General features: G+C 39.8%; 1 protein-coding gene across 5 annotated transcripts in view; it reads left to right on the top strand.

Moving 5' to 3' along the window:
* Nucleotides 1-23,940, top strand: part of LOC111154077 (nuclear receptor coactivator 1) — a 154,808-nt gene that overhangs the window by 123,712 nt on the left and 7,156 nt on the right. For all 5 annotated transcript variants that reach the window (XM_022513433.1, XM_022513434.1, XM_022513435.1 and 2 more), the window contains exons 17-20: nt 4,261-4,362; nt 6,564-6,966; nt 14,689-14,860; nt 20,318-20,501. In XM_022513433.1, coding sequence (XP_022369141.1) covers nt 4,261-4,362; nt 6,564-6,966; nt 14,689-14,860; nt 20,318-20,501 — 861 coding nt within the window. The remainder of the gene's footprint in view (nt 1-4,260; nt 4,363-6,563; nt 6,967-14,688; nt 14,861-20,317; nt 20,502-23,940) is intronic.

Here is a 23,940-nt window from a genome sequence, read left to right as displayed (position 1 = left end):
GACCTGCTGCTTGTAGAAAATTATGTAAGATTGGCTCATAAAAGATGTGATGATTCTGTTCTAGTTTTGTATTCTTCTTCTCCAGCCAGGGTCTTCATACTCTCAAGAAAAGAATACTATGAAAAGGGAGTAACATTGGAGACACATAAAGAAATGTGATATACTTAGCCATCTCAAAACAAGTCAAGTCCACATGTGTTATGTGTTAGAGTATTGGAGAAAATGTATGGATCTGGTAGAAGAACCACTATTGATTATTTTTTATATATTAGAGAAAATAGAAGTGACCAGAGAGATCAAAGGGCTGAAAGTAGAGGGAAGCTAATTTCATCTCTAGAATTCTGGCCATGAAAACTGCCTGATAGAAGAATAGCTTCTTTTTTTTTTTTTTTTTTTTAAGAATTTATTTATTTATTTGACAGAGATCACAAGTAGGCAGAGAGGCAGGCAGAGAGAGAGGGGGAAACAGGCTCCCTGCTGAGCAGAGAGCCCCATGCGGGGCTCGATCCCAGAACCCTGGGATCATGACCTGAGCCAAGGGCAGAGGCTTAACCCACTGAGCCACCCAGGCACCCCAAGAATAGCTTCTTTAAAAGAAACCCCCTATTGGGGCACCTGGGTGGCTCAGTCAGTTAAGCGTCGGATCTTGGTTTGGCTCAGGTCATGATCTTGCAGTCATGGGATCAAGTCCCGCATGGGGCTCTGCGCTCAGCACAAAGTTTGTTTCACGTTCTCTCACCCTCTCTCTCCACGCATGTTCCTTCTCTAATAAATAAATCTTAAAAAATAAAAAATCTTTGTCAAGAATTTACATGTGGCTAAATCAGGGTTTTCATTCTTGGCACTATTGACATTTTGGGGCAGATAATTCTAGTTAAGGGGGCTTTCCTGTTCATTTAAGAATGTCTAACAGCATCCCTGACCTTCACCTTAGATGCCAATAGCAACCTTTCCCCAAGTTGTGTAGCCGAAAGTGTCTTCAGACGTTGCTAAATTTCTCTTGTGGGGCAGAATTATCCCTGGTTGAGACCCTCTAGGCAAGATAATCATCTTTTAGGTTTCCTATGGAAGGATTTTTGATAAGGCATTGAAAAAAAAAATCCATTCAGACAGACAAAATGTCAGCCAGCCTGAAACCTGAATGTGTGTGTGTAGGGGTATGGGAGGTGTGTGTGTGTGTGTGTGTGTGATGCGTGTAGGCTGAGTTTGTACTGTTCCACTGGCTGCAAATTCCACATTTCCTTTTATAATACAAGCCTTTTGACCTGGCCTTTATAGACTTCTGAATTTATGTCCCCAGTTCTGAGGACTCCTGACCTCTCTCCTCCCACCAACCAAAAGTCAAGATTTCCGAGGAGTTAAAGGATATGGTGATCGTTTTGGGAAGACTTCCTAGAAAGAATAGAACTTGACCTGCTTGCTAGATAATGAGTAGCATTTTAGTAATCAGAGGGAAGAGGCAGGTCAGAGTGAAACAGCTGTATACAGCATTAGGTTGTATGCAGAGAGAGGGGAGGGGAAATGGAAAGGAATATTTCAAGGGCAGAAATAGATAAATTTTTCTTTAACAGAATGTGCTTTAGAATAATTTCTTCTACTGCTAAAAATAGACTATTTATTTTCTAAGGTTGTAATTTACTTCCTCGTTGAAATTTTCTCATTTTTACTACTTAAGCATCTTTCCTCCCTCCCCACCCATTTCATGCTCTCATTATCTCACAATTCAAAGAATATATAAAGCTGTAAGTTTGGAAACCCAACTCCCACTCCCCTGGCAGTGTTACCTCTCTTCATTGCTAAGATTAATGTATTTCCCCCTATCCTCATGGCCTTGTCTTCTGTTTCCAGAGTTGCCGTACTTTCTGCCTTAAGTTAACTCCACCATCCTTCTTGCCACCTAGCATTCTCATCTTTCAAGATCCTATTGCGCGCACTCAAGCTCTTGGTCCCGGCCTTCCTTCTCTCCTCTAAGCTTGAGTGCCTTGTAGATGTCTCTGGGTATGCAAATGTTGCACTTGTAGGTGGCATTCTTCTGTATTGGCCTCTGCCACTCGACAGAATTCCCAGAGGACAGAAATTTGCTCACCTCTGTAGCCTTCAAACTTTATATATTATCTTGCATACACTTAATTTTTTTGCTAAATCTTTGTAAAATTAATGGTTTATTTAAATTTATGTCTATGGTCTGTAGAATTTAAAGAAGTACGTAGATTTTTGTGCTTAAGAATCCCTTTGACTTTTATCTTTTTTTTTTTTTAAGACTTTATTTGAGAGAGAAAGAGAGAGAGGGTTTGTGAGCAGGAGTAGGGGGAGGAGCAGAGGGAGAGGGAGAAACAGGCTTTCCTCGAGCAGGGAGCCCAAGGACACAGGGCTCCATCCCAGTACCCTGGGATCCGGAATGGAACCAAACCGGTCCTCTGGTATTGCTCAGGTGTCCCCAGTCTGTAGGGTTTGTGTTCCAGGTCTTAACCAACTGAGCCATCTAGGCACCCCAAGAGTCCCTTCGACTTTTAAAACCATAATGTTCATATCTTTAATTTTTAACCGATTCTGAATGTTCTATCCTATTCCATAAAAGCCTGGAAGTTTTAATTTTTACATTTATATTAAAATGAGCTTTTCCCCCGAACAGTTTGTTTTCTGATCTAATGGGAGTCAAAAAAATTAATGAAACCAGAATTAAGAATTGAGCTGTTTGGAGATGGGAGATTTAATCACTGTTCACAGCAATTTGGATTCTCTTATAAAATCTCCAGTCTTTCTAGTTTGCATCTCATATATTAAAATGTATTAAATGTATTAAAATATTAAATATATTAAAATATGAGTGTGTTAATATCTTTATTAGTAATTTATGTTATAAAGCATCATATACACACAAAATAGTATTGATACTTATATTATCTCTCTGAAGAGTTTATTCACCTCAAATGATTGAGCAAGAAATTCTTTAAGCTATAGATGGTTTATCAGGAAATATCAGTTCCCAGGATGCTTGTTCTGTTACCTGATGAAGTTAAGGCATGCCTATGACCTGGAATTCTAAGCCTGATATGACAGCATCTTCCAAACTAGTGTTCCATACAAAATTATTCTAGGAGATAAATGTTAATGGCAGATTCACAGTGTGCTTTGGCCAGTTAAAGGCTCATAGAATTACTGCACTAAAGAAATCTGTTTCACCTTGTGTAACCCATCATTTCCAATACTTAATACAACACAGCATGCTATTTTCCTGGCACATCTATTAATATCTGCAGAACAGTGTTCTTTAGAACACCAATTTGGGAAATGCTGGTCTAAAGTAATTACTTCTTCTAGTTAAATAAATAGTCTATTTTCTCAAACCATTTGTTTCTTACATAATTCTCCCCAGCGATGAAATCACGTTGGATTTCCCCAAATATGTACCCATCTGACAGTCAGCCTCCCAAGTGAGAAGTACCTCAACTTTTCCGTTAATCTTCCAGACCTTTGTAAAATGTGCCCTATTGTATACTTACTTTTATACTGTAGTTTAAGATGTAGGGCTGATATTTCTTTTCTCTCCATTATTGTACTTATCTGAAATAACTCTGTAGTAGCATGATTTTGAAAGTATGATATATGGGGGTACCTGGGTGGCTCAGTTAAGCATCTGACTCTTGATCTCAGCTCAGATCTTAATCTCAGGGTTGTGGGTTCAAGCCACACATTGGGGTCCATGCTAGGCATGGATCCTACTTTAAAAAAAAGTAAAAAATAGGGACGCTTGGATGGCTCAGTTGGTTGAACGGCTACCTTCGGCTCAGGTCATGATCCCAGGGTCCTGGGATTGAGTCCCACATCGGGCTCCTTGGTCCGTGGAGAGCCTCCTTCTCCCTCTGCCTGCTACTTCCCCTGCTGGTACTCTGGCTCTCTCTCTCTCTCTCTCTAGCAAATAAATAAATAAAAATCTTTTAAAAATAAATAAAAATTAAAAAAAATAAAAGTAAGCTATATGTATGTATATGTGTATATACATATGTGCATATGTGCACATGTATGTGGATTCTGCTTTTAAATGCTCTGTCCTATTTGGTGTTCTGTAGGTGGGAACTATTTGATAAAATGTTTGGAATTGCCAGCCTTTTGGCAAATAAACATGGGAAATAATCTTACTAAACTTGTAATACTAAAACTTGTTAGTAATCAATAAAAAGTTTCTGTTACTCTAAAAGGGCCAAAGTATATATATTTGTATGTAAAAATATGATATCTCATTGTTATATTTTTTTCTAGTTGATCCACCAAAATCGACAAGCTATCTTGAACCAGTTCGCAGCGAACGCTCCTGTCAGCATCAATATGAGATCAGGCATGCAGCAGCAAATTACACCTCAGGTAATGTGAGAAAAGCAGACATTGTTAGCAATTCTGTAACCCAAGCTGTTTCTTAAAGTGTTGACTTGAGTGTCCGTGATGGTCTGTGAATTGATCATTTAAGGTAGTAGTGCAACTTTCTTCTAGAATGAATTGATAATCAACCTGTGATACCCCTTACTGATATTTAATCTAAAGCAAGAGTCCTTTGTTTGGTTTTGGTGGTGGTGTTGTCGTTGCCATTAGATACCAGATGAATCAGTAGAACACTCTTACTGGTATCCTGAATAGGACCAGTTATAAGACCCCTAGATAAGAAACTGTGTGGATGGTACCGGAAACCTGATCAAAACCCAGTCACATTTCTGAGTTATATTAACTACCCTGTTGTGTCCTCTGCTCAGTCTGAGCATCAGCCGTTTCTGTTTTTTATTTATTTTAGCAAGCCTTGTACATGAACCCAGGGCCTCTGGAACTTTAAACATAAAAAGAACTGGGTCGCCTTCTACGTCTTATCCAGCACTCACTCCCTACTTAACTTCTGCACATACTTTAGTATTTTTGCTTCAACCGCTTCATGTTTTCTTAACCAAGGTGACACAAAAATTTGAGAGATGAGGAATTTTAGACAGGATACGCACAAAACTTTTCTTTCCTCCGTAAAGTGTACCTAGATGGATTCAGGGCAAAAACAAGAAGACAACTGTAATCAAAAGGGTTATAGACAGAAACTACTGTTCATGGGTCGCCTGGGTGGCTTAGTCCATTAACCATACAGCTCTTGGTTTCAGCTTAGGTCATGATCTCAGGTTCTTGGGATCGAGCCCCCTGTTGGCTCCATGATCAGCACGGAGTCTGCTTGGGGTTCTCTCTCCCTCTACCGTGCTCTTCCCCTGCTTGCTCTCTCTCTAAAGAAAAGAAAAGAAAAAAGAAAACTACTATTAAGCAGCAGATATTGGCATCTTTGTGGATCCACACTTGGGTTTCCCTGTCTTAAAAATCTCACTAATTAGCTCATGCAAGGGTAGTTAGGTTATAAGGAAACAAGACCCCACTTTTGGAATTCACGTAAGGATGATTTCTATTAGAAAGTCATATGTCACAGTTTCTTCTAGATTGGACTATATCTGTTTGCAAGTTTAATTTTAGAGGAGCTATCTGCCTTGATCAGATCCTCAGTCTGAATTGAAATCTTCTGAGGAAGGCTTTATTGACATTCCATGTTGCTTTAATGAGTTAGACCAAAAAAGTGATTTTAACCTAATTTTACTACTGCTTTTGTCATTCCTAGTATTATAGCTATTAAAACACATACTCTGATGCCTGGAGTAGTCTTTATTACAACAGTGTTATAAAATAGCTTGCTCTGGGGCGCCTGGGTGGCTCAGTGGGTTAAGCCTCTGCCTTCAGCTCAGGTCATGATCCCAGGGTCCTAGGATCGAGCCCTGCATTGGGCTCTCCACTCAGCGGGGAGCTTGCCTCCCCCTCTCTCTCTGCCTGCCTCTCTGCCTACTTGTGATCTCTGTCTGTCAAATAAATAAATAAAATCTTTTAAAAAAATAAAATAGCTTGTTTTGGCCCCTGGGTAGCTCAGTTGGTTAAGCATCCAACTCAGGTCATGATCTCAGGGTTGTGGGATCAAGCCTTGTGTCTGGCCCTGCACTTAGCGGGGAGTCTACTTCTCTCCCTTTCCCTCTGCCCCTTCCCCTGCTCATGCTCTCTCTCTAAAACAAATCTTTAAAAAAAAAAAAATAGCTGGTTCCACTTATTTCTGTTTATTATTTTATTTCTAATTATTTTCTTTTTAAGTAACAATTTGTTTGGCATTGGATCCTAGATTTCTGATTCTTCCTTTTTAAATGGTATTCATAGGTTTTTCCAATTGTAAAGATAATGCATGCTCATTATAAATAATTTGTAAAATACAGGAAAGTGTAATGAAGAAAATTAAAATCAACTATAATCACATTTTATTCATTTAAGTAAAGTGGAATAAATGATCTCAGTGAGAAAAGAGAGGAACTAAGAAACAGTAAATTTGGGGGGAAAGAAAAAGAAAAAAAAGCCTCCTAACCACGTCACGTCAGACAAGCTTGAAGTCATAGTGATAATTGCTACGTGTTTTGTTGCCCCAAGCTACTAAGCTTTATCCTGTAAGCTTCCCAAAGTAGGGGATGGTGATAACAATATTCATAAATGAGGATTGGTTTTCTCTTTTGCAGCCCCCCCTGAATGCCCAGATGTTGGCGCAGCGCCAGCGGGAGTTGTACAGCCAGCAGCACCGGCAGAGGCAGCTAATACAGCAGCAAAGAGCCATGCTCATGAGGCAACAAAGCTTTGGGAACAACCTCCCTCCCTCATCTGGACTGCCAGTTCAAATGGGGAACCCCCGTCTTCCTCAGGGTGCTCCGCAGCAATTTCCCTACCCACCCAACTACGGTACAAATCCAGGAACCCCACCTGCTTCAACCAGCCCGTTTTCACAACTGGCCGCAAATCCCGAGTCAGCCTTGGCCAACCGCAACAGCATGGTGAACAGAGGCATGACAGGAAACATGGGAGGACAGTTTGGCACTGGAATCAATCCTCAGATGCAGCAGAACGTCTTCCAGTACCCAGGATCAGGTATGAGGACTGCTCCTCTGCGCTGCTTCCCACGTATCCGGCGCAGGCTTTCCCCTGCGCTCACAGCGGGGCAGTGTGCCCGAGAGGAAGGTGCTGCCGTGGGAGTCAGGAGACCCGGGCTCCAGACTCATCTCTTGCCACTAGTGGTTAAATAGTTGGAGGCTTATCACTCCCTGACAGCTAATATGATTAATCAGAGGATCCAGAAGGACCAGATTCTAAATTTTTTTGAATTTTGTCTGCAGGGTACATTCTCTTACGTTCTTACTTTCTGTCGTGGATCCCTGTAAGAATCTTATGAAAGTCCTCTTCAGACAACGGGTTGAAGTACATGAACTCAGAATGGGCATACAGTTTTTTCATTATGTTGGAGACTTTGATTTTGATAGTTTCTATAGGGATAACCCTCTTTGCAAAGCCTCTCAGGCTTCTTATTGGTGTCAGCACTCCTAGCTGCTTAAGTTGAAAGCTCTTCTTCTGCAGTACGAGGAACTTCCTGGCTTCCAGGAGTTTTTTCCTTTTTAACCTTTTGTTTACATTGTCTCTCTTCCATTCTCTTTGTCCTAGTGATGATGTCCTTTTAGATTTTACTTCTTTCACTTTCAGACTCTAATGGGTAGTGGCAATAAAACACATTTGATTAATCCATGATATTTAATCAAACTTTGATGCAAAATTAATGGCACATTCCTGGGGAAAAATTGAAATAAATCCCTTCATTTTATAAATGAAAGAAAAAGTAAATTATAAGTCTGCCTAAAAATGAATCTCCATGAGAAGACTGCTATTTGACTTGAATAAAATGTTGAGGTTACATAGAGTTGTTTTGTGTTTTTTTTTTTTACATAGCAATATGCTTATCAACTTTGACAGCCAAATCAATTTAGACTTTCATTCTCGTGGCAACAAGTGCTAAAATCCTTTGACTATTAAATTAAGTTATCTAGGGAGACTTGTGTCAGACAGCACCAGAATTCTCAAAGATCTTTTACTCAAAATTATGTCACATCAGTTCCTTTGTCCTCAAGACAATGAAGTCATCTTTGGCTGGTTTATATCGCTGACACTATCTGTATGGGCAAGAAAAGGATTATAAATCTATATTTTAATAATAATATTGTCTGGACCTTTTGAAGGCCACTTTCATGTGTCTTACAATTTCTGTATGCAGAGAACTTGACAAGGCTTTTTCACTTTATTCTGGCCTGCAGAAGTACTTCCTCCAGCATTAGAAGACCTGTGTCGTTACCTGGTTCTCCACTCCTCTTCCGTAATGGCAGTTTAGCCCGCGCAGCAAATAGACTCTTAGTAGCATTCAGAATATTGGTTACAGAGCCTTAAATCAGATTTGTCTCATTCATTGGCAAAAAAGAAATAACTATGAGTAACCCAAATATTAGTAAATTCCCCAAGGATTCTTTTCTCTTAAGAAAGAGAGAAATAAAAACAGTACTTCTGCCTATTTTCAGTCATGTTCTTCAACACCTCTTCTCTGGGAGGCCTAGAAAGAATTTCGTATCCCTCTCCCATTTCTTGACAAAACCACCTAGAAAAGCAGTTCTTCAGAACCCCATTTCCAATGAAGTTGACAAGATTTCTTTCAGAGATGTGGGTCTCCTCTTTGAGCTACTGCCATGTCAGTGTGTACACAGTGGTTGAGATCATGAGTGGGAGGGGCTTACTTCTTCTCTAGGCGACGGAACTGGATGTGTTGCTCCCCATCATAAGCACTCTATCTGGTACCTGGATTTTTCTTCTAGTCCAAATTTAGATTGACAGAAAATGCTTTTCACAACATAAGAATTCATCGTTGATCAAGTCAGCATTCCTACTACAAACAAAACCCAGATGCTGGGTGCGATAGAGAGTAGTTGTTTCATCCAGTTGCAAATTGAAATGAAATGACAGAGCCTGCAGTTCTTCCATGAACTACTTCAAAATAATGGGGCGGGGTGGGGGGGGAGTTGTCAGGTTTTCTGGAGAGCAAAAGAACATTTAAAGAGGCAGTGTTTTTAAATGTCTTCCATTGTGCTAAGTTATAAACTCATTCCAATGTTATCAACAACCTGGTAGAAAGCTTCATGACCAGGTTTTGTGTGAGTACAAATTCAAGTTCTGGAAAAGTTTCAACCTTTGCAAATGAGGACTTCTTTTGGAAGAAAAAAAACCACCACATGTTTTTTAAATAAAGTCTTACTGTAACACAGTCCTCCTCATTAGTTTATGTGTGATAATACATAATGTGGTTGGCTTCATACTCAGAGTTGAGTTGCACCAGAAACCTTATGACCTGCAAAACCAAAAATATTTCCTATCTGGTCCTTTGCAGAAAAAGTTTTTGTGTTAATTGATATTAGTAAAACTAAAGGTTGAATTCATTAACTTAGCTTTAGTCCTTTGCTTTGGCATCTTTTAGCTTAGTAGGGGCCCAGAGTAAATGAAGGAATATGTGAATAATAGTAATGACAGAGTATGCTCTCTTTTATTTCTGAAAACCAAAAATTTTTCTAGACTATCAAGCCATAATGATGAATGCACAAGAACAGGATTAGACATTTACAATTTATTTAGGGGCCCCTGCGTGGCTCAGTCAGTTAACCCCCTACCTTTGGCTTTTGTATGATCTCAGGATCCTGCGACCAGGCCCCACATTGGGCTCCCTGCTCAGCAGGGAGTCTGCTTCTCCATCTGCCTCTTCTCCCCATCTCTCCCATTCATGCTCTCTCTCAAATAAATAGGTAAAATCTTAAAACAAAACACGCACAAAAAAACAAAAGACCCTGCATTTTTAAAAAAATAAATGACATTTATTTTATACCAAGGTGACATTTAAAGGAAATATGATGGAAATTTTTACAAAATTTTGTACCCACTCCATGAATTCCTTGAAGCTAATCCATAGCTCCTTCTGTGAACTACAGTAATGCTACTCCACCCCTTCCTCCTAAGTGATCTCATCCACTCCTGTGGCTTCAGTGACCTCTTCATGCTGATGACTCTCTTCTGTATTTCTAACCAGATCTCTCAGCTCTTGTGTACAACTGCCTGATGACAGACATCCTTGAATTTTCTCTCCACTAACACCCCAAACTCAACTTGTCCAAAGTTAGACTCATCAGTTCTGCTGCCCTTCTCTCCATATCTCCAACACTCCATAAGTGTTCTACCTGTTCTAACAAATTTCTCAAGATCCAAGAAAGAATGTATACCTTGCTCTCTTTTCATACTCGGCCTTGTAATCCTGTATCTGCTGTTTCAAACCAGTGTCCTTCATTCACCTGCCTCATTCTTGTTCCTCCCTCCTCTCAGAACTGTCTCCTCTGGGAAGCCTTCCCTGACCACTCCCAATCATAGGCACTCACCACCCTGTCTTACACTCACTTGTTCACCTAGCTGCCTTGCTTTTTAAATAGCAAGTTTCTTGACTGAGCAAAGCGTGACCTTTTTAGTTTCTCAATTGCTTAGCACAGAAGTCTGGCAGGGAGAATAGGTGCTCAATGAACCTTCGGTGAAGTAAATGAACGGAAGGATGAATCCTGGTTCTGGTTGCTGCTGCCAATGGCTGTGATGCTATTTATGGTCCAGCAGGGAGGCTTAGCATAGTTTAGGCGAAGACAGAATTATCGAAATTTTGGAAGGAACTAAATTGTCTGGTCCAAGGAATCCAAGGTCTAGTGTGGTGGCAGAACCTGAACCAGAACTCTGTCTACCCCTCCAGTTCCTTATTTACAAGCTGGTTCTCTCTACTAAAACTAGGTCAGCTGATAAGGAACAATTAGAATGTGAAATGAGTCCAGAAAGAAATACCAAAAAGTATGCTGATATATTTGCAATCTCTTATTTATTGTTTAACTTTGATTCTACAGAATAATGTCCAGAATATGAGAAGTATCTCTTCTGCCCTCACATACATATTTTTCTGAAAAAAATTATTTCCTCATTAACAAGATTAAAAATGCATTAAGAACAGACAAGTATTTTTTCAAAGATCACAACCAAAATAATTAAATTATAGAGTTTATGCAGAGATAGTCTGCATAACTCTATATGCATAACATATAAATGAAGAAGATGGGGGGAAAACACCCATCTTCTGGAGTCATAAATGAAAAATTAACTTCTCCATATATTCTTAGTCAAAATTATTAGAGATTAAATTACAGATGGAGGAAGCAGCAGAGAGAAAATATATAGCTTTATTTATAAGTGTCTTTACCAAGAAAAATAAACATTTAATGAAAGAAAAAACGATAGAAAGTTTACAGTTGGCTCAATTTTCACAGAAAATTTAAAATATTTTTAAAATTGCAGCCTACAAAAAACCAAAAGTGAATAAATTAACTATATCTCCGGCCATATTAAACAAACAAAAGGAGAAAAGTTATAATAACGGTGGCAAAACATAGAATATACGATTACATTTATAGAGAGACATTAAGGACATAGAGACATGCTTATGATATAATCATAAGGGAAGGAAGCAGGTCACAAAATTGTGTTAGATTTTAGAAATGAAGATTTGAATGAATTATACTAAATTATGGGTAATCAGATTATGACATTCTTCTCTGCACCTTTAAAACTTTCTGTATCTCAAAAGTATTTAACTATGAAATGTATTTTGTCAGGAAAAAAAAAGAAAAATATAAAGTGCTAGCATAACAGAAATCATTTTTAAAAATCCATTTTTACCTTTTAAACTGTTTGGACTTCCACTTTGGACTAAGTTGGAGTAACAGAAGCCAGATTTATTCCCCCATCTGAAACAAACAAAAAAATCAAAGTACATTGAACTATAGTTTTTGATATTATCCAGACTATGCTGCATGGAGAGGGAGTCCAAAAGGAACCAGTAGTCTCCCTGAGTTGAGCCCATGGAGCTGGGAGTCCAGGAAGGCCAAGGCAACTCGAGGTCTCAGGGCACAGGACCAGAGAAGAGAGAGCCACAAGGAACTGCAAGGATGTGCACAAGGTCCCACTCAGGTTTTGTGTGTGTGTGTGTGTGTGTGTGTGCACGCACAACAAACCAAGGCCAGGGAAAACCACCTGGAAAGATTATAGGAAACAATCTACAAAGTTCGCACAGGGCCAACTTCTCTTCCCACCAGCCAGAATAGAAAACCTCATGATTCATGGGGTGTCAATTAAGATACTCAGAAGGGTTTTGTCTCAGTAGCAGACAAAATAAGCCCTAACCTTTGCTCTTGTCTCTTAACATACAAGACCCAAAAGAATTAAACTGTCTCCATGTAACCTAACTACAACCCAGATAAAGGTTGAAAATATTTAAAGGGCTTTTAGGGGTACCTGAGTGGCTCAGTTGTTTAAGCATCCAACTCTTGATTCCAGCTCAACTCATGATCTCAGGATCATGAGATCGAGCCCTGCTTCAAGCCCCTTTGTCAGGCTCCACTCCAGACACGGGGCCTGCTTAAGACTCTCTCTCTCCCTTTTCCTCTGCCCTGCCACCCCCTTTCACATGCACCCACTCTCTTTTCCTCCCTCTTAAAAAAAAGATCCAGCACCTAACAAGGTAAAATTCACAAGGTCTGGGACCTGGTCTTTTTTATTACCAGGCATGCAGAGATGCAGTATAATAAAACCAATAACGAGGAGTAAAATCTGTCATCGAAACCAACACAGAAACACACAAATGATAAAATGAGTAGGCGAGACATTGAGACAATTAAAAATTATACATTTATTCTGTATGTTCAAAAAGCTAGAGGAAAGCTTGAACATATTAAGTAAAGTCAAGGACAATATAAATAAAACCAAAACCAACTTCTGGAAACAAAAACTACAATGTCTGAGATGAAAAATATACTAGATGGGATAACAGAGATATTAGACATTACAAAAGAAAAAATTAGTGAACTGGAAGACATAACAGTGGACACTGTGCAAAATGAAATCAGAAAAAAACTGAAACGATTGCAGGTTCACTCCAAATTGACCTTACAAGTCAAAGCAAATCAAAATGTCAGTATGCTTTTTGGAGAATTGACAAGCTTCTCCTAAAATTTATATGGAAATGCAAAGGATCCAGGGTAGCCAAGACAGTTTTGAAAAAGAGAGCCAACTTGGATGACTGTCCATTTCAAAAATTACCATAAAGTCACATCAGTCAAGGGGTGCCTGGGTGGGTCAGTGGGTTAAAGCCTCTGCCTTCAGCTCAGGTCGGATTGAGCCCTGCATCGGGCTCTCTGCTCGGAGGGGAACCTGCTTCCTCCTCTCTCTCCCTGCCTCTCTGCCTACTTGTGATCTCTGTCTGCCAAATAAGTGAATAAAATCTAATTTTAAAAAATTTTTTTAAAAATATTTAAAAAAAGTCACATCAGTCAAGACAGTATAGCATTCATACAAGTATGGACATAGGGACCACAGCAACAACCTAAAAATCCAGAAGTAAATTGTTAATATTATGGACCACTAATGTTTTTAAAACAATTGTATCAATAGCTGCTAATAAGCATCATCCTGCCCAGAAAGGAACAAACTACCAATAAATGCTATAGAATGGTCAAACATCAGAAACATTATCTAAGTGAAAGAAGCCAGACCCAAAAGATCTCATGTGATTACATTTATATGAAATTGCCCCAAAAATGCACACCTGTCAAGACAGAAAGCAGATCCATGGTTGCCTGAGGCTGGGGTAGGAGAGGGGAATGACTGCTGACAGGCATAAAGGGGACATGAGGGGAACGAAAATGTCCAAATTGGACTGTGCTGATGGTTGCACAGCTCCATAAATGGACTACAAGTTATTGAGCTGTGCAGTTCAGTGGGTAAATTTGAGGCTGTGTAGGTGATACCTCAGTAAAGCTTAAAGAAAAAGGACAGGGAAACAAGAGCCCACAGAGATGACTGAGGCATGGACAACAAAACTCTTCTCATTTTTCAATTCACACGTGTTTGTTTTGCCTTTTTCCCTTCCTAACTTATTTTTATTACACAAGTAATCTGTCATGTATATTCATGTATATTTTTGCACTTAAAAACCCATGTAAGGGGCGCCTGGGCGGCTCAGTGGGTTAAAGCCTCTGCCTTCGGCTCGGGTCATGATCCCAGGGTCCTGGGATCGAGCCCTGCATTGGGCTTTCTGCTCAGCAGGGAGCCTGCTTCCCCCCTCTCTCTCTCTGCCTGCCTCTCTGCCTACTTGTGATCTCTCTCCCTCTGTCAAACAAATAAATAAAATCTTAAAAAAAAAAAATCCATATGGGACGCCTGGGTAGCTCAGTTGATTAAGCAGCTGCCTTCGGCTCAGGTCATGATCCCAGCGTTCTGGGATCGAGTCCCACATCGGGCTCCTTGCTCGTCAGGGAGCCTGCTTCTCCCTCTGCCTCTGCCTCTGCCTGCCATTCTGTCTGCCTGTGCTCACTCTCTCTCCCTCTGTCTCTCTGACAAATAAATAAATAAAATCTTTAAAAAAAAAAAATCCATGTAAGCAAAAAGAATAGAAAAAAATTATACATAATCCTGGAACCCAAATCAATATGTTCGTGATGCATTCTTGCAGACTTATTTTATGTTTACTTCTCTGTTTATACTCTAATTTCCTGCCTTATTTTGAAGAGACTGAAATGTTTTCCCTGCTCTATTGAATAGGCTGTTTCTAATTATATCATGACAGATCCTTGTGGGAGTGGGGGGGTTCTCTTTTATAGGGTTAATACATTTATAGTATAGTCACATAAATTAATTTATGTCAATTTGCAGGAATGGTTCCCCAAGGTGAGGCGAACTTCGCTCCATCTCTGAGCCCCGGGAGCTCCATGGTGCCCATGCCAATCCCTCCTCCTCAGAGCTCTCTGCTCCAGCCAACTCCGCCCTCATCTGGGTACCAGTCACCAGACATGAAGGCCTGGCAGCAAGGTGCAATGGGAAACAAGTAAGTAAGTTTTTGTATATGAGCATCCCTCGTCTCTGCAGCACATAAGAACAGTCGTGCCGTGACGATCGGAATAGAAGAGTGCTGGCTGCTTCCATTTGCAAGTTCATGGAACTGCATTTTACGTGATAGCAAAGAGAAATAATGACTTCTGAATCCTCTAAGTTTCAAGTCATTTTTAAGGTAAATTTGTATGTTTACAGTGCAGAAGAGTGGTCTAGTGGCCCCCAACCTCCCATCCCACTGTCCGCACCCCTAAAGAACTTGATCATGTGTGAAACAGCTTCCCTGGGACAGAGGTAGAAATGGGTACTTTAAAAAAATAAGCGTTATTTATAAAAACACTTGAAAATTCTAAAAATCTAAAGCAAGAATGGCTAAATATCAGAATTCACTAGAACCTAAACATGGGCATGCAGGCTTTACCCCTCCTAGCACGTGAAAGATCTCCTGGCAACAGCAGAGGCTTTGTGGCTTCTCGGGCTGCTCTGCCTCAGCTGGCTCTGACTCAGCCGGCTCTTTGAATCTCTAGACTTTCAGTGGCCTCATCTTGCCCATTCTGCTCAGAATCATCTCACTAACGTCATTTTCCCCCAAATCCTGGCTGCTGAACTTTTCACACTTCACTTGAGTTTTATAAGGCTTTTAATTAGGTTGTGTCTTGGTTCTAATGACAGGGAAACTGTTTGATCTGACAACATAATAAGTGAGGCAGTTAAAGTTGAAAACTTAAGACCATATTCTCCTAAAGTTCACTGAAAGGTGAGAGGAAGTCTTCCCGTTAGAGAACTGTGGAGCTCTCAGTGAGGACTGTGTGTAAATTAGGTAGAAATGAAACTGCCTGTATAACATGCAAGAGGAATTTAGACTCCTAATATGTTCTAATCCCAGCTTCCTAAATTCACTTTAGATTCCATGGTCCATGAATATTGTGATTCCTTTACAGACACTCTCCACTCCCTTGGCCAGCTCTCCCTCTGCTGCACTTGGCCGTGCTAGCAAGATGCTTCCTAATGAAATCCAGCTCAACTCTAGCTCCATGCCCACATCTAAGCATTTAAATGTGTCTTGGAAAAAACAGTCCCGCTGACAGTTCTGCTCCCCTTTACAGTTAAATACCCTAAAAGACTCTCAACACTTCTTCTCCTTCCCTTGTTGACCAGTCGGGCTTTCATCCCCACCGCTCTAACAGCAGTACTCTTGTCCAGGCTGTCAGTGTCCTCCACAGTGCCAGGTGCGGTGACTGCTGGTAGCATTTGCCATACTTGAGCATTTATTCTTTCTTGACGCTCCTCCTTCATTTAGTTTCTGGAACAGCTTTCTCTCTTGAGAAAGGTCACTCTCACCCTGTTTCTCAGTGTCCTCTGCTGGATCTTCCTCATCGCCCCGAGCTCCATTTGAGGGCCTCAGAGCTCATTCTGTCTACTTGCTCCCTTGGTTATGCTGTCCACTTATGGCTACACATCCCGATCTCAGTGTCTGTGACTCCCCAGTTTAAATCTCCAGCCCAGGGGCACCTGGTTGGCTCAGTCAGTTAAGCGTCTGCCTTCAGTTCAGGTCACGATTCCAGGGTTCTGGGATTGAGCCCTGCCTTGGGCTTCTTGTTCAGCAGGAAGCCTGCTTCTCCCTCTGCCTGCCATTCCCCCTGCTTGTGTGTGCTCTCTCTCTCTTTCTAACAAATAAAATCTTTTAAAAGACAAAGTCTATAAATCTCCAGCCCAGACTTCTCCCCTGAACACCATACTGTATGTATAACCACCTAATCGCTATCCCACTCAGAAGTCTAATAGGTCTCTCTGGCTCACCGTGACAAAATCTGAAGGAGTGTACCCCCCCCCCCGCCCCGAAACCTGCTCCTCTCCTACTGTTCCCCGTCTCAGTGAACAACAACTTCATTCTCCCAGTTATTCAGAAGAAAACCTCTTCTCTCATATCCCACATCAGGCAGCCCATCAGCAAATCATATCAGCTTCTTAGCTCTCCCTTCTTCCCTGTCCCATGTGCAAGCCGCCATCGTCTTTTTTCCAGATTGTTGAAGGAGCCTCCTGTCTCCTTGCTTTGACCCTTGCTCCCCCGCAGTGTAATCACATGGTAGCCTGCGTGATGCTTTTCAGACATAAGCAGCATGGCAGTCCTTTCCTCAAAACTCACCAGCTTACTCAGAGTGCAGAATGGGGCCTGGGAAGCCCACATAATCCTGTTCCTGGGTCCCTTTCTGACCTCAGCTGCTATTCCCATCACTCAGTCTGCATACTGGTGTCTGTTTATTCTTCTGTTCCTCACATGTGCCAAGTACATTGCAAACTCAGGGCCTTTGCGTTTTTAAATCCCTCTGTCGGAATGTTCTTCTCACAGTGGCCACATGGTTTGCTCTCTCACACTTCAAGTCTCTCCTTAAATGTCATCTAATTAGACATAGGTATTAAATGTCACCATATTAAAGCTCCCTGATCATCATTTCTAAAACAACAGCGGTTTCCACCCCCTCGTCCCTTTTTTCCCTTCTATATTTCTCTTTATAGTACTTAACACCCGGCATATTGTGTGTTGGTCCTTTTGTTCATGGTCTGTCTCCTCCAACTAGAATATAATCATCCTAAACACAGGACTTTGTTTTTGTTTACTTGCGTATGTGCATCCTTTAGAATGGGTGAGCACTTACTATACATTTATTGAGTGAAGAAGGACAAAAATTCCCTGTCCTGCCTCAGTCACTTCTTGGGTTCAGATTCAAATGTGGGCTTGAATTTTTGTTGTACTTTAACAGTTTTTGTGAACTTTGACTTTACCAAATCATTTGAAAAAAAAAAAAATAGTTGTCACAAAGTCTCTAAGCATTCACATTTGCTTATTTGCCTCATGTGTAAAGACTTATTAGTCGACACAGGTAGCATGGATTTGTGACCCCTCGCTGTTTCTCTTGCACAGTGCAGGGTACCACAAGGAACAGGGGAAACTGCTCTTGCTGTCAAGTTACCAAGAGTCCAGTGGGTGATGGTGGTAAAGGAACAGAAGTAACACATGAAACAAAGAATCATTTAGTAGAATGATGTAATAGAGTTCAGAGACTGTGTAATGTGATTCTTTTTCATGATCTCTCCAGTTGCAAGAAAAATAAAGGGTTAAACCAAGCCTCTTTGTCCTGGAACAGTGCAGGTTTGTGTGTAACACTAGTCGCTAGGGAGAGTCTGAGCACTTATTAGCATTTTAAAGGCTAGGAAGGCCTGTTGTTTAACCCTTTGTTTTTAGACTAACATGACCTAGAGCACCTCAGTGCTTGTTAATAATACCTCCAATACCTATGGCAGCCACTTCAGGCCGAAATCTTCATCCTTACCTTCCCTCACACCGTGATTTAGGGGCTTCCGAATTCCTGGTGCTAGCCGAAAAAATTGTAGTAACTGACATGGGGATGACCAAGAGAGCAGAGGGAGGGAGGTGAACCCCAACCCACTGTCATTCTGAGACCTAGGACAGTGACTGATGCTGCAGAGGGCCTGGTCGTCTTCTCATAGTGGAAGAAACTAAAATGGAACTGTTGGCAAGAGCAGTTTGAATGAACTTAAGCTAATATAAGTCCCAAGTATAAATGTGAAAAGAAATTAAATCTTAAACTTTTTTTCACTAAGTATGACATCATTGCAATCCTTGAAGCTTCTGCATGCATTAACTTACAGAGCCCTGAGCTGAGCCTCCGCAGGGCTGATTTATGGATCAGTTGACAAATGAGCATTGTCTGGGGCAGAAATGTTCTCATTAGGAAATGGGCAGCGAACTAATGGGTTTTTCCTCACCTTTAGTTGTGGGGGCACTGCCTCACAAGCATACACACTGTACAGACGTTAATGGTTCAAAGATGTATTACTGACCATTTCCTAGGCATATAATTTTCTTTGAGCATTTGTGTTTTATAATTACTTGGGGAAAATCTGTTGCTTTTCTTCAGACATGATGAATAGGCTGTTTCTCAGTCTGTTAATTTTAGTGTGATTACCTTAATCTACCGGAAACGATAAATGTCAGTACATCTTGTTTACCTCCCAGGAGCGAGCAAGGAATATAGGAATAGATAAGCCATTGATGGGGTAAATAATTTTTAGAAATCAAATTCTCCAGAATTAACCTTAAAATAGGTGGAATTTTACTAGCAGTTTATTTTTTTAACAACTGATAATCATAAAATATTTGGTGTTTGTAGAACTTATAAAAGACACAATTCATATCATTTTCCTTTAGATGTGTATATATAAGTATCATTTAGAATTTCGGAGTTCAAATATAAAGTTTCAAGTTGTATTTACTTGCTGTTTATTGCATACTATTCTACCTACTAAGAGAAATAGGCCAGACTATACCAACAGTCCAGAACGAGGCCATAAAGAAGGCAGTCAGTAAAACAAGCCCTCTGAAAAACATAACTGCATTTTGCTTCTGGAAAAGACGTAAAGCTATGTTCTAGCCTGAGAAGACCTTTGGGATCTTTAAAAACATTACATTTGCCAAATAAAAATATCTGGTTATATTCCTCTTAGTTTATAGCATAGTGAAAACAACAAGGATTCAGAAGCTGAATCCTCTGAATCCTTGAGAAGCAACAGCATCTCTAGAACATTGAATAAAGGCCCTTGAGTCTTAATGTGCATGAAAAGTTAGAAATGTGACTTTCTGTGCCCACCCTCAGAAACTGATTCATTAGGGCTGGAGTAAGGCCTGGGAGTCCCAGTTCTCAGAGTCTCAGGAAATTCTCTTCAGATGGTGTTTTTCTATAAATAAGAAGCAGTCCATACCTCATCAGTTGACAGCACTGAGTAATAATAACCCATGTTCATAATTCAGTCATCACCATAGATTTACTGAGTGCTTGCCATGTGTCACTTATTACTAGAGACGAGGAATGAGTGGAACAAGATAGTACTGTTCGCCTGAAGTGTTGTTAGTCTAAGAAGATGTACAAGCAATCACAATATAAAACTCCATCATTGAATCATTGATTCCTTTGTTCATTCATTCATTGAGCAGTTATTAAACATATATATCCCAGGTATTTTGCTTAAATAGAATATTCTTGGTTTAGGAAGACAAAATGATATAAAAAATTTTAGAATGATTTTGATTGTTAAATGAGTGTGTTTCAGTTATCTGGAAGATGTACTTACGTGGAAAACTTTTTTTCTTAATTATTCAGCTAATTGGAATTTCACAACTCTGATATGAAGCCAGATGATTGTAACTTAAAATGAGCTCTTTGTAGCTATTAAATCCTTTGGGCAGAGTTCAAAATTCATCTGAATTACACTCAATTTCTATATATTGTAATAAGATGAAGTCTTACATGTAATTTAAGAATGTAATGTCTTTTCTGTGGAGTTTTATCTAATACTTAAGAAACAGAGTCCAGTACGTTACGCCCATGTTCACGATCCGTGGATGTAATTGGGCTTGTTTTTGAGTTAACAGTGTGTTCAGTCAAGCTGTCCAGAACCAGCCCACGCCTGCGCAGCCAGGAGTGTACAACAATATGAGCATCACCGTGTCCATGGCAGGTGGAAACACAAATGTTCAGAACATGAACCCAATGATGGGCCAGATGCAGATGAGCTCTTTGCAGATGCCGGGAATGAACGCTGTGTGCCCTGAGCAGGTAAGTGGCGCAGCTGGCACACTCGCCACACACAAACACTCCCCCCGCAGACCATACCACAGGTCATCCCTCCAGGGAAAATCAGGTATGTTCAGTTACTCGTCAAAAATGACAGCACTGGGTGGGGATGTGTGTCAGTTATTTCTCAGTAGCGCTAGGGGGAAAGATGCACTTCTTTGTGATTTCCCACCATCTTTTGAGAGCTACTACCTCCTAAGATATACAATGGAAATTTTGACAGACCTTGTAAGATTTAACTCTCAAAAGAGATTGTATTGTTTTAGATTTATTTTAAAATGATACAGGGGCACCTGGGTGGCTCAGTTGGCTAAGCATCCAACTCTTGATCTCCACTCGGGTCTGGATCTCAAGGTCATAAATTCAGGCCCTGCGCTGGGCTCCACGCTGGGCATGGAGCCTACTTAAAAATAAATAAAATAAAATAATATAAAATGATACATATAATACATTGGCTTGGAACTTACCCCTTTACATTCTGAACACATTTTCTTCACTTTTTCCTTTCATTTCAACAAACATTTATTCAGTACTTACTATATACAAAGATAGCTCTGTGGGAGGCAATATTAACAAGTTGGGGAGACACAACATAAACAAAGATCAGTTGAATAATAGGACAAAACCGCTGTGTTAAGAGACCTCCATAGGACCATAAATATGTGTGTCATATTAGGGATATGTGCAGTTAACTACTGAGGGTTTAAAGGAAAAACCGCATGATTAGGAAAGCCTTCTGGGAAGCTTTGCCTGAAGAAAGAGAATAGAAAAAACATTCAAGACTTGTTGTCACAGCATAACCTTAGTAAGGGATAGAAATTGAAAAGTCTCATGAACGTTAAGGGGATGTTGATATTATATTTAAAGCAGAATTTATGTGATAAGCTTTTTAGGCATGCTGTAAGCCATCTAAATGTTTTCGAGTTTATCCCAGAGACTCCTGAAGATTTTTAAGAATAGAATGACTGAATGACTAAATTCAAAATGATATTTAAGAAGATCATTGGGGTACCTCTCTGTAGTTACTGTTCTCATTTTCAGCAACCACAAAGTAGACTGTGACCATGTAGCCATAATTTGTAGCAAGTCTTAAAAACATGTAAACCCTGATTACCTTTTCCATAGAATGCCTTTTTGATGTGAATTTTATTTAGAAAACTTTCTATTCCCCAGATACTGTATAGTAAGTCCCTAAGGAGTTTAACAGGGAAAAAGAACAACTTAGTGATTCATTTCTTATAGCAAAATAGAAGACCTAAATAGTGTTGTATCTTGTCCTTGTTCTTATTGTTCAGTTATTAGAATTTTTCGCCATCTCCAGCAGATTAAAATAATGAAAAATATAATGAATTAGGTAAAAGAATATTACACTTAAAGCATATTTCTTATTTAGTTGGGTCTTGCTTTCTTACTCAGTTCGACAATCCGCAGCTTTTAATTGGAGTGGTTAGCCCATTGACATGTAATGTGATTATTGATGTTGTTGAATTTAAATGTCTCACAATTTGGGGGGTTTTGTCTCATCCTTTTTTTTTTTTTGTTCCATCTCTTGCCTTTCTTTGGTTTAATTGAACATTGTAATTCATGTTATCTCCTTTGATGGCTTATTAGCTATATATAACTCCATTTTGTTATTTTAGTGGTTGCTTCCGAGCTTAGAGCGTGCATCTCTCACGTAGCATCATGTCCTTTCCGGCGCTGTGAGAACTACCTGGTGTATAAAAACCACACAGCTCTCAACTTCCATTTCTCCCCTCCTGCGCTGTCGTTACCATACATATCGTGTCTACATCTGTCATATACCCCACATACTTTTACTTTAAACAGTTATTTTTTTTTTTTAATTTAAAGAAGCACTTTTATACTTACCTGTGTAGTGATTTACAGCGGTCTTCAATCCTTTGTGGAGACCCCAGTTTCCAGCTTGGTATCATTTTCCTTCTGCCTGAAGGTCTACCTTCAGCATTTCTTACAGTTGGCCACCGCTGAGTTCTTTCAGCTTTTGTATGACTGAGGAAGTTTTTGTTTCACCTTCATCTTTTTTTTTTCACCTTCATCTTTGAAAGGTTTTTCTCCCCGAATTTTAGGTTGATTTTAGTTTTAGCTTCAGTACTTTAGAGATGTTGCTTCACTGCAGTATTTCTGATGCCCTTATCCGCTGGCATTTTCTCTTTGTTCCTCTGTACGGGATTGATTTTTCTCCCGCTCTGGCTGCTTTCAAAAAGGTTATTCTCTTTGTCACTGGTTTTAACCAATTTGATTACAATATGCTTTAGTGATTGTTTTCATGGTTCTTGTGCTTGGAATTCATTGAGCTTCTTGATTTATGGGTATATAATTTTCATCAAATTTGGAAAACTATTGACCATTGTTTCTTCAGATACTTTTTCTGTCACCACCCACCTCCTTTCCTTCAGAGACTCTTAATTACACACAGACACACATTATATTAGATTATATTATATTCATATATATATATTATATGTACATATATACATATACATACAAGTTGGCCACTTGAACTTGTCCCACAGCTCACTGATTCCCTGGGTTTGGGGACCTTGGGGGGAGGGGTACAAGGTCAATCGGTTTTTTTCTCTGTGTCTTTTATTTTAGATACTTTCTATTGCTGTAACTTTAAGTTCATTAATCTTTTCTTTCTTTCTTTCTTTCTTTTTTTTTTTTTCAACATCTGATCTATTCATTTCATCTGGTGTATTTTTCATCTCAGGTATTCTGCTTTCCTCTCCAGAAGGAGAGGAAAGTCAGTTTGGACTTCTTTTATATCCTCTGTATCTCTAACATATTTAACCTTTCCGCTTCTTGAACATCTGGAAAACAGTTATAATAACTGTCTTAATATTCTCGTATGTCAGTTCTATCATCTGTATCATTTTGGGGTTGGTTTCAATTGACTGACTTTTCATTATGGGTCATATTTTTCTGAAAATGAAAATGGTTTAGTAATTTTTTATTGAGTGCCAAACGTGAATTTTACTTTGTTGATATTCCTACCTTCTTGAGCTTTATTCTGGGAATTGGTTCAGTTACTTGAAACAGTTTGATCATTTCAGGTGTTGCTTTTTTTGTTTAGTGAGACTAGAGCAGTGTTCAGTATATCAGGCTCATTTTACTTTGCTACTGAGGCAAAGCCTTTCTAATATACTACTTGATACTATATGAGTTATGATGTTCTTCACTCTGGCTGGCCGGATCAGGACCTATTCTCAACTCTGTGTGATCTTTGGGAATTATTCCATCAATATCGTTTCTGGGACTCTTTCCTCTGCTTTGGGTAGTTCCCTAAAATCAATTAGCGGATCAGTTCTAAGTTGCAGACTCGAGGGGACCCTCTGCAGGTCTTTGGAGCTTTCTCTCTGCGTAGTTCCCTCTCCTCTGACATTCTGCACTGTGAATTCCA

Source organism: Enhydra lutris, unplaced genomic scaffold (genome assembly GCF_002288905.1).
Source record: "Enhydra lutris kenyoni isolate GAN:26980312 unplaced genomic scaffold, ASM228890v2 scaffoldscaffold35, whole genome shotgun sequence".
NCBI classification, from domain to species: Eukaryota; Metazoa; Chordata; class Mammalia; order Carnivora; family Mustelidae; genus Enhydra; species Enhydra lutris.
The sequence above is the reverse complement of the archived record's forward strand: the minus strand, read 5'-3'. Positions and strand labels throughout refer to the sequence as shown.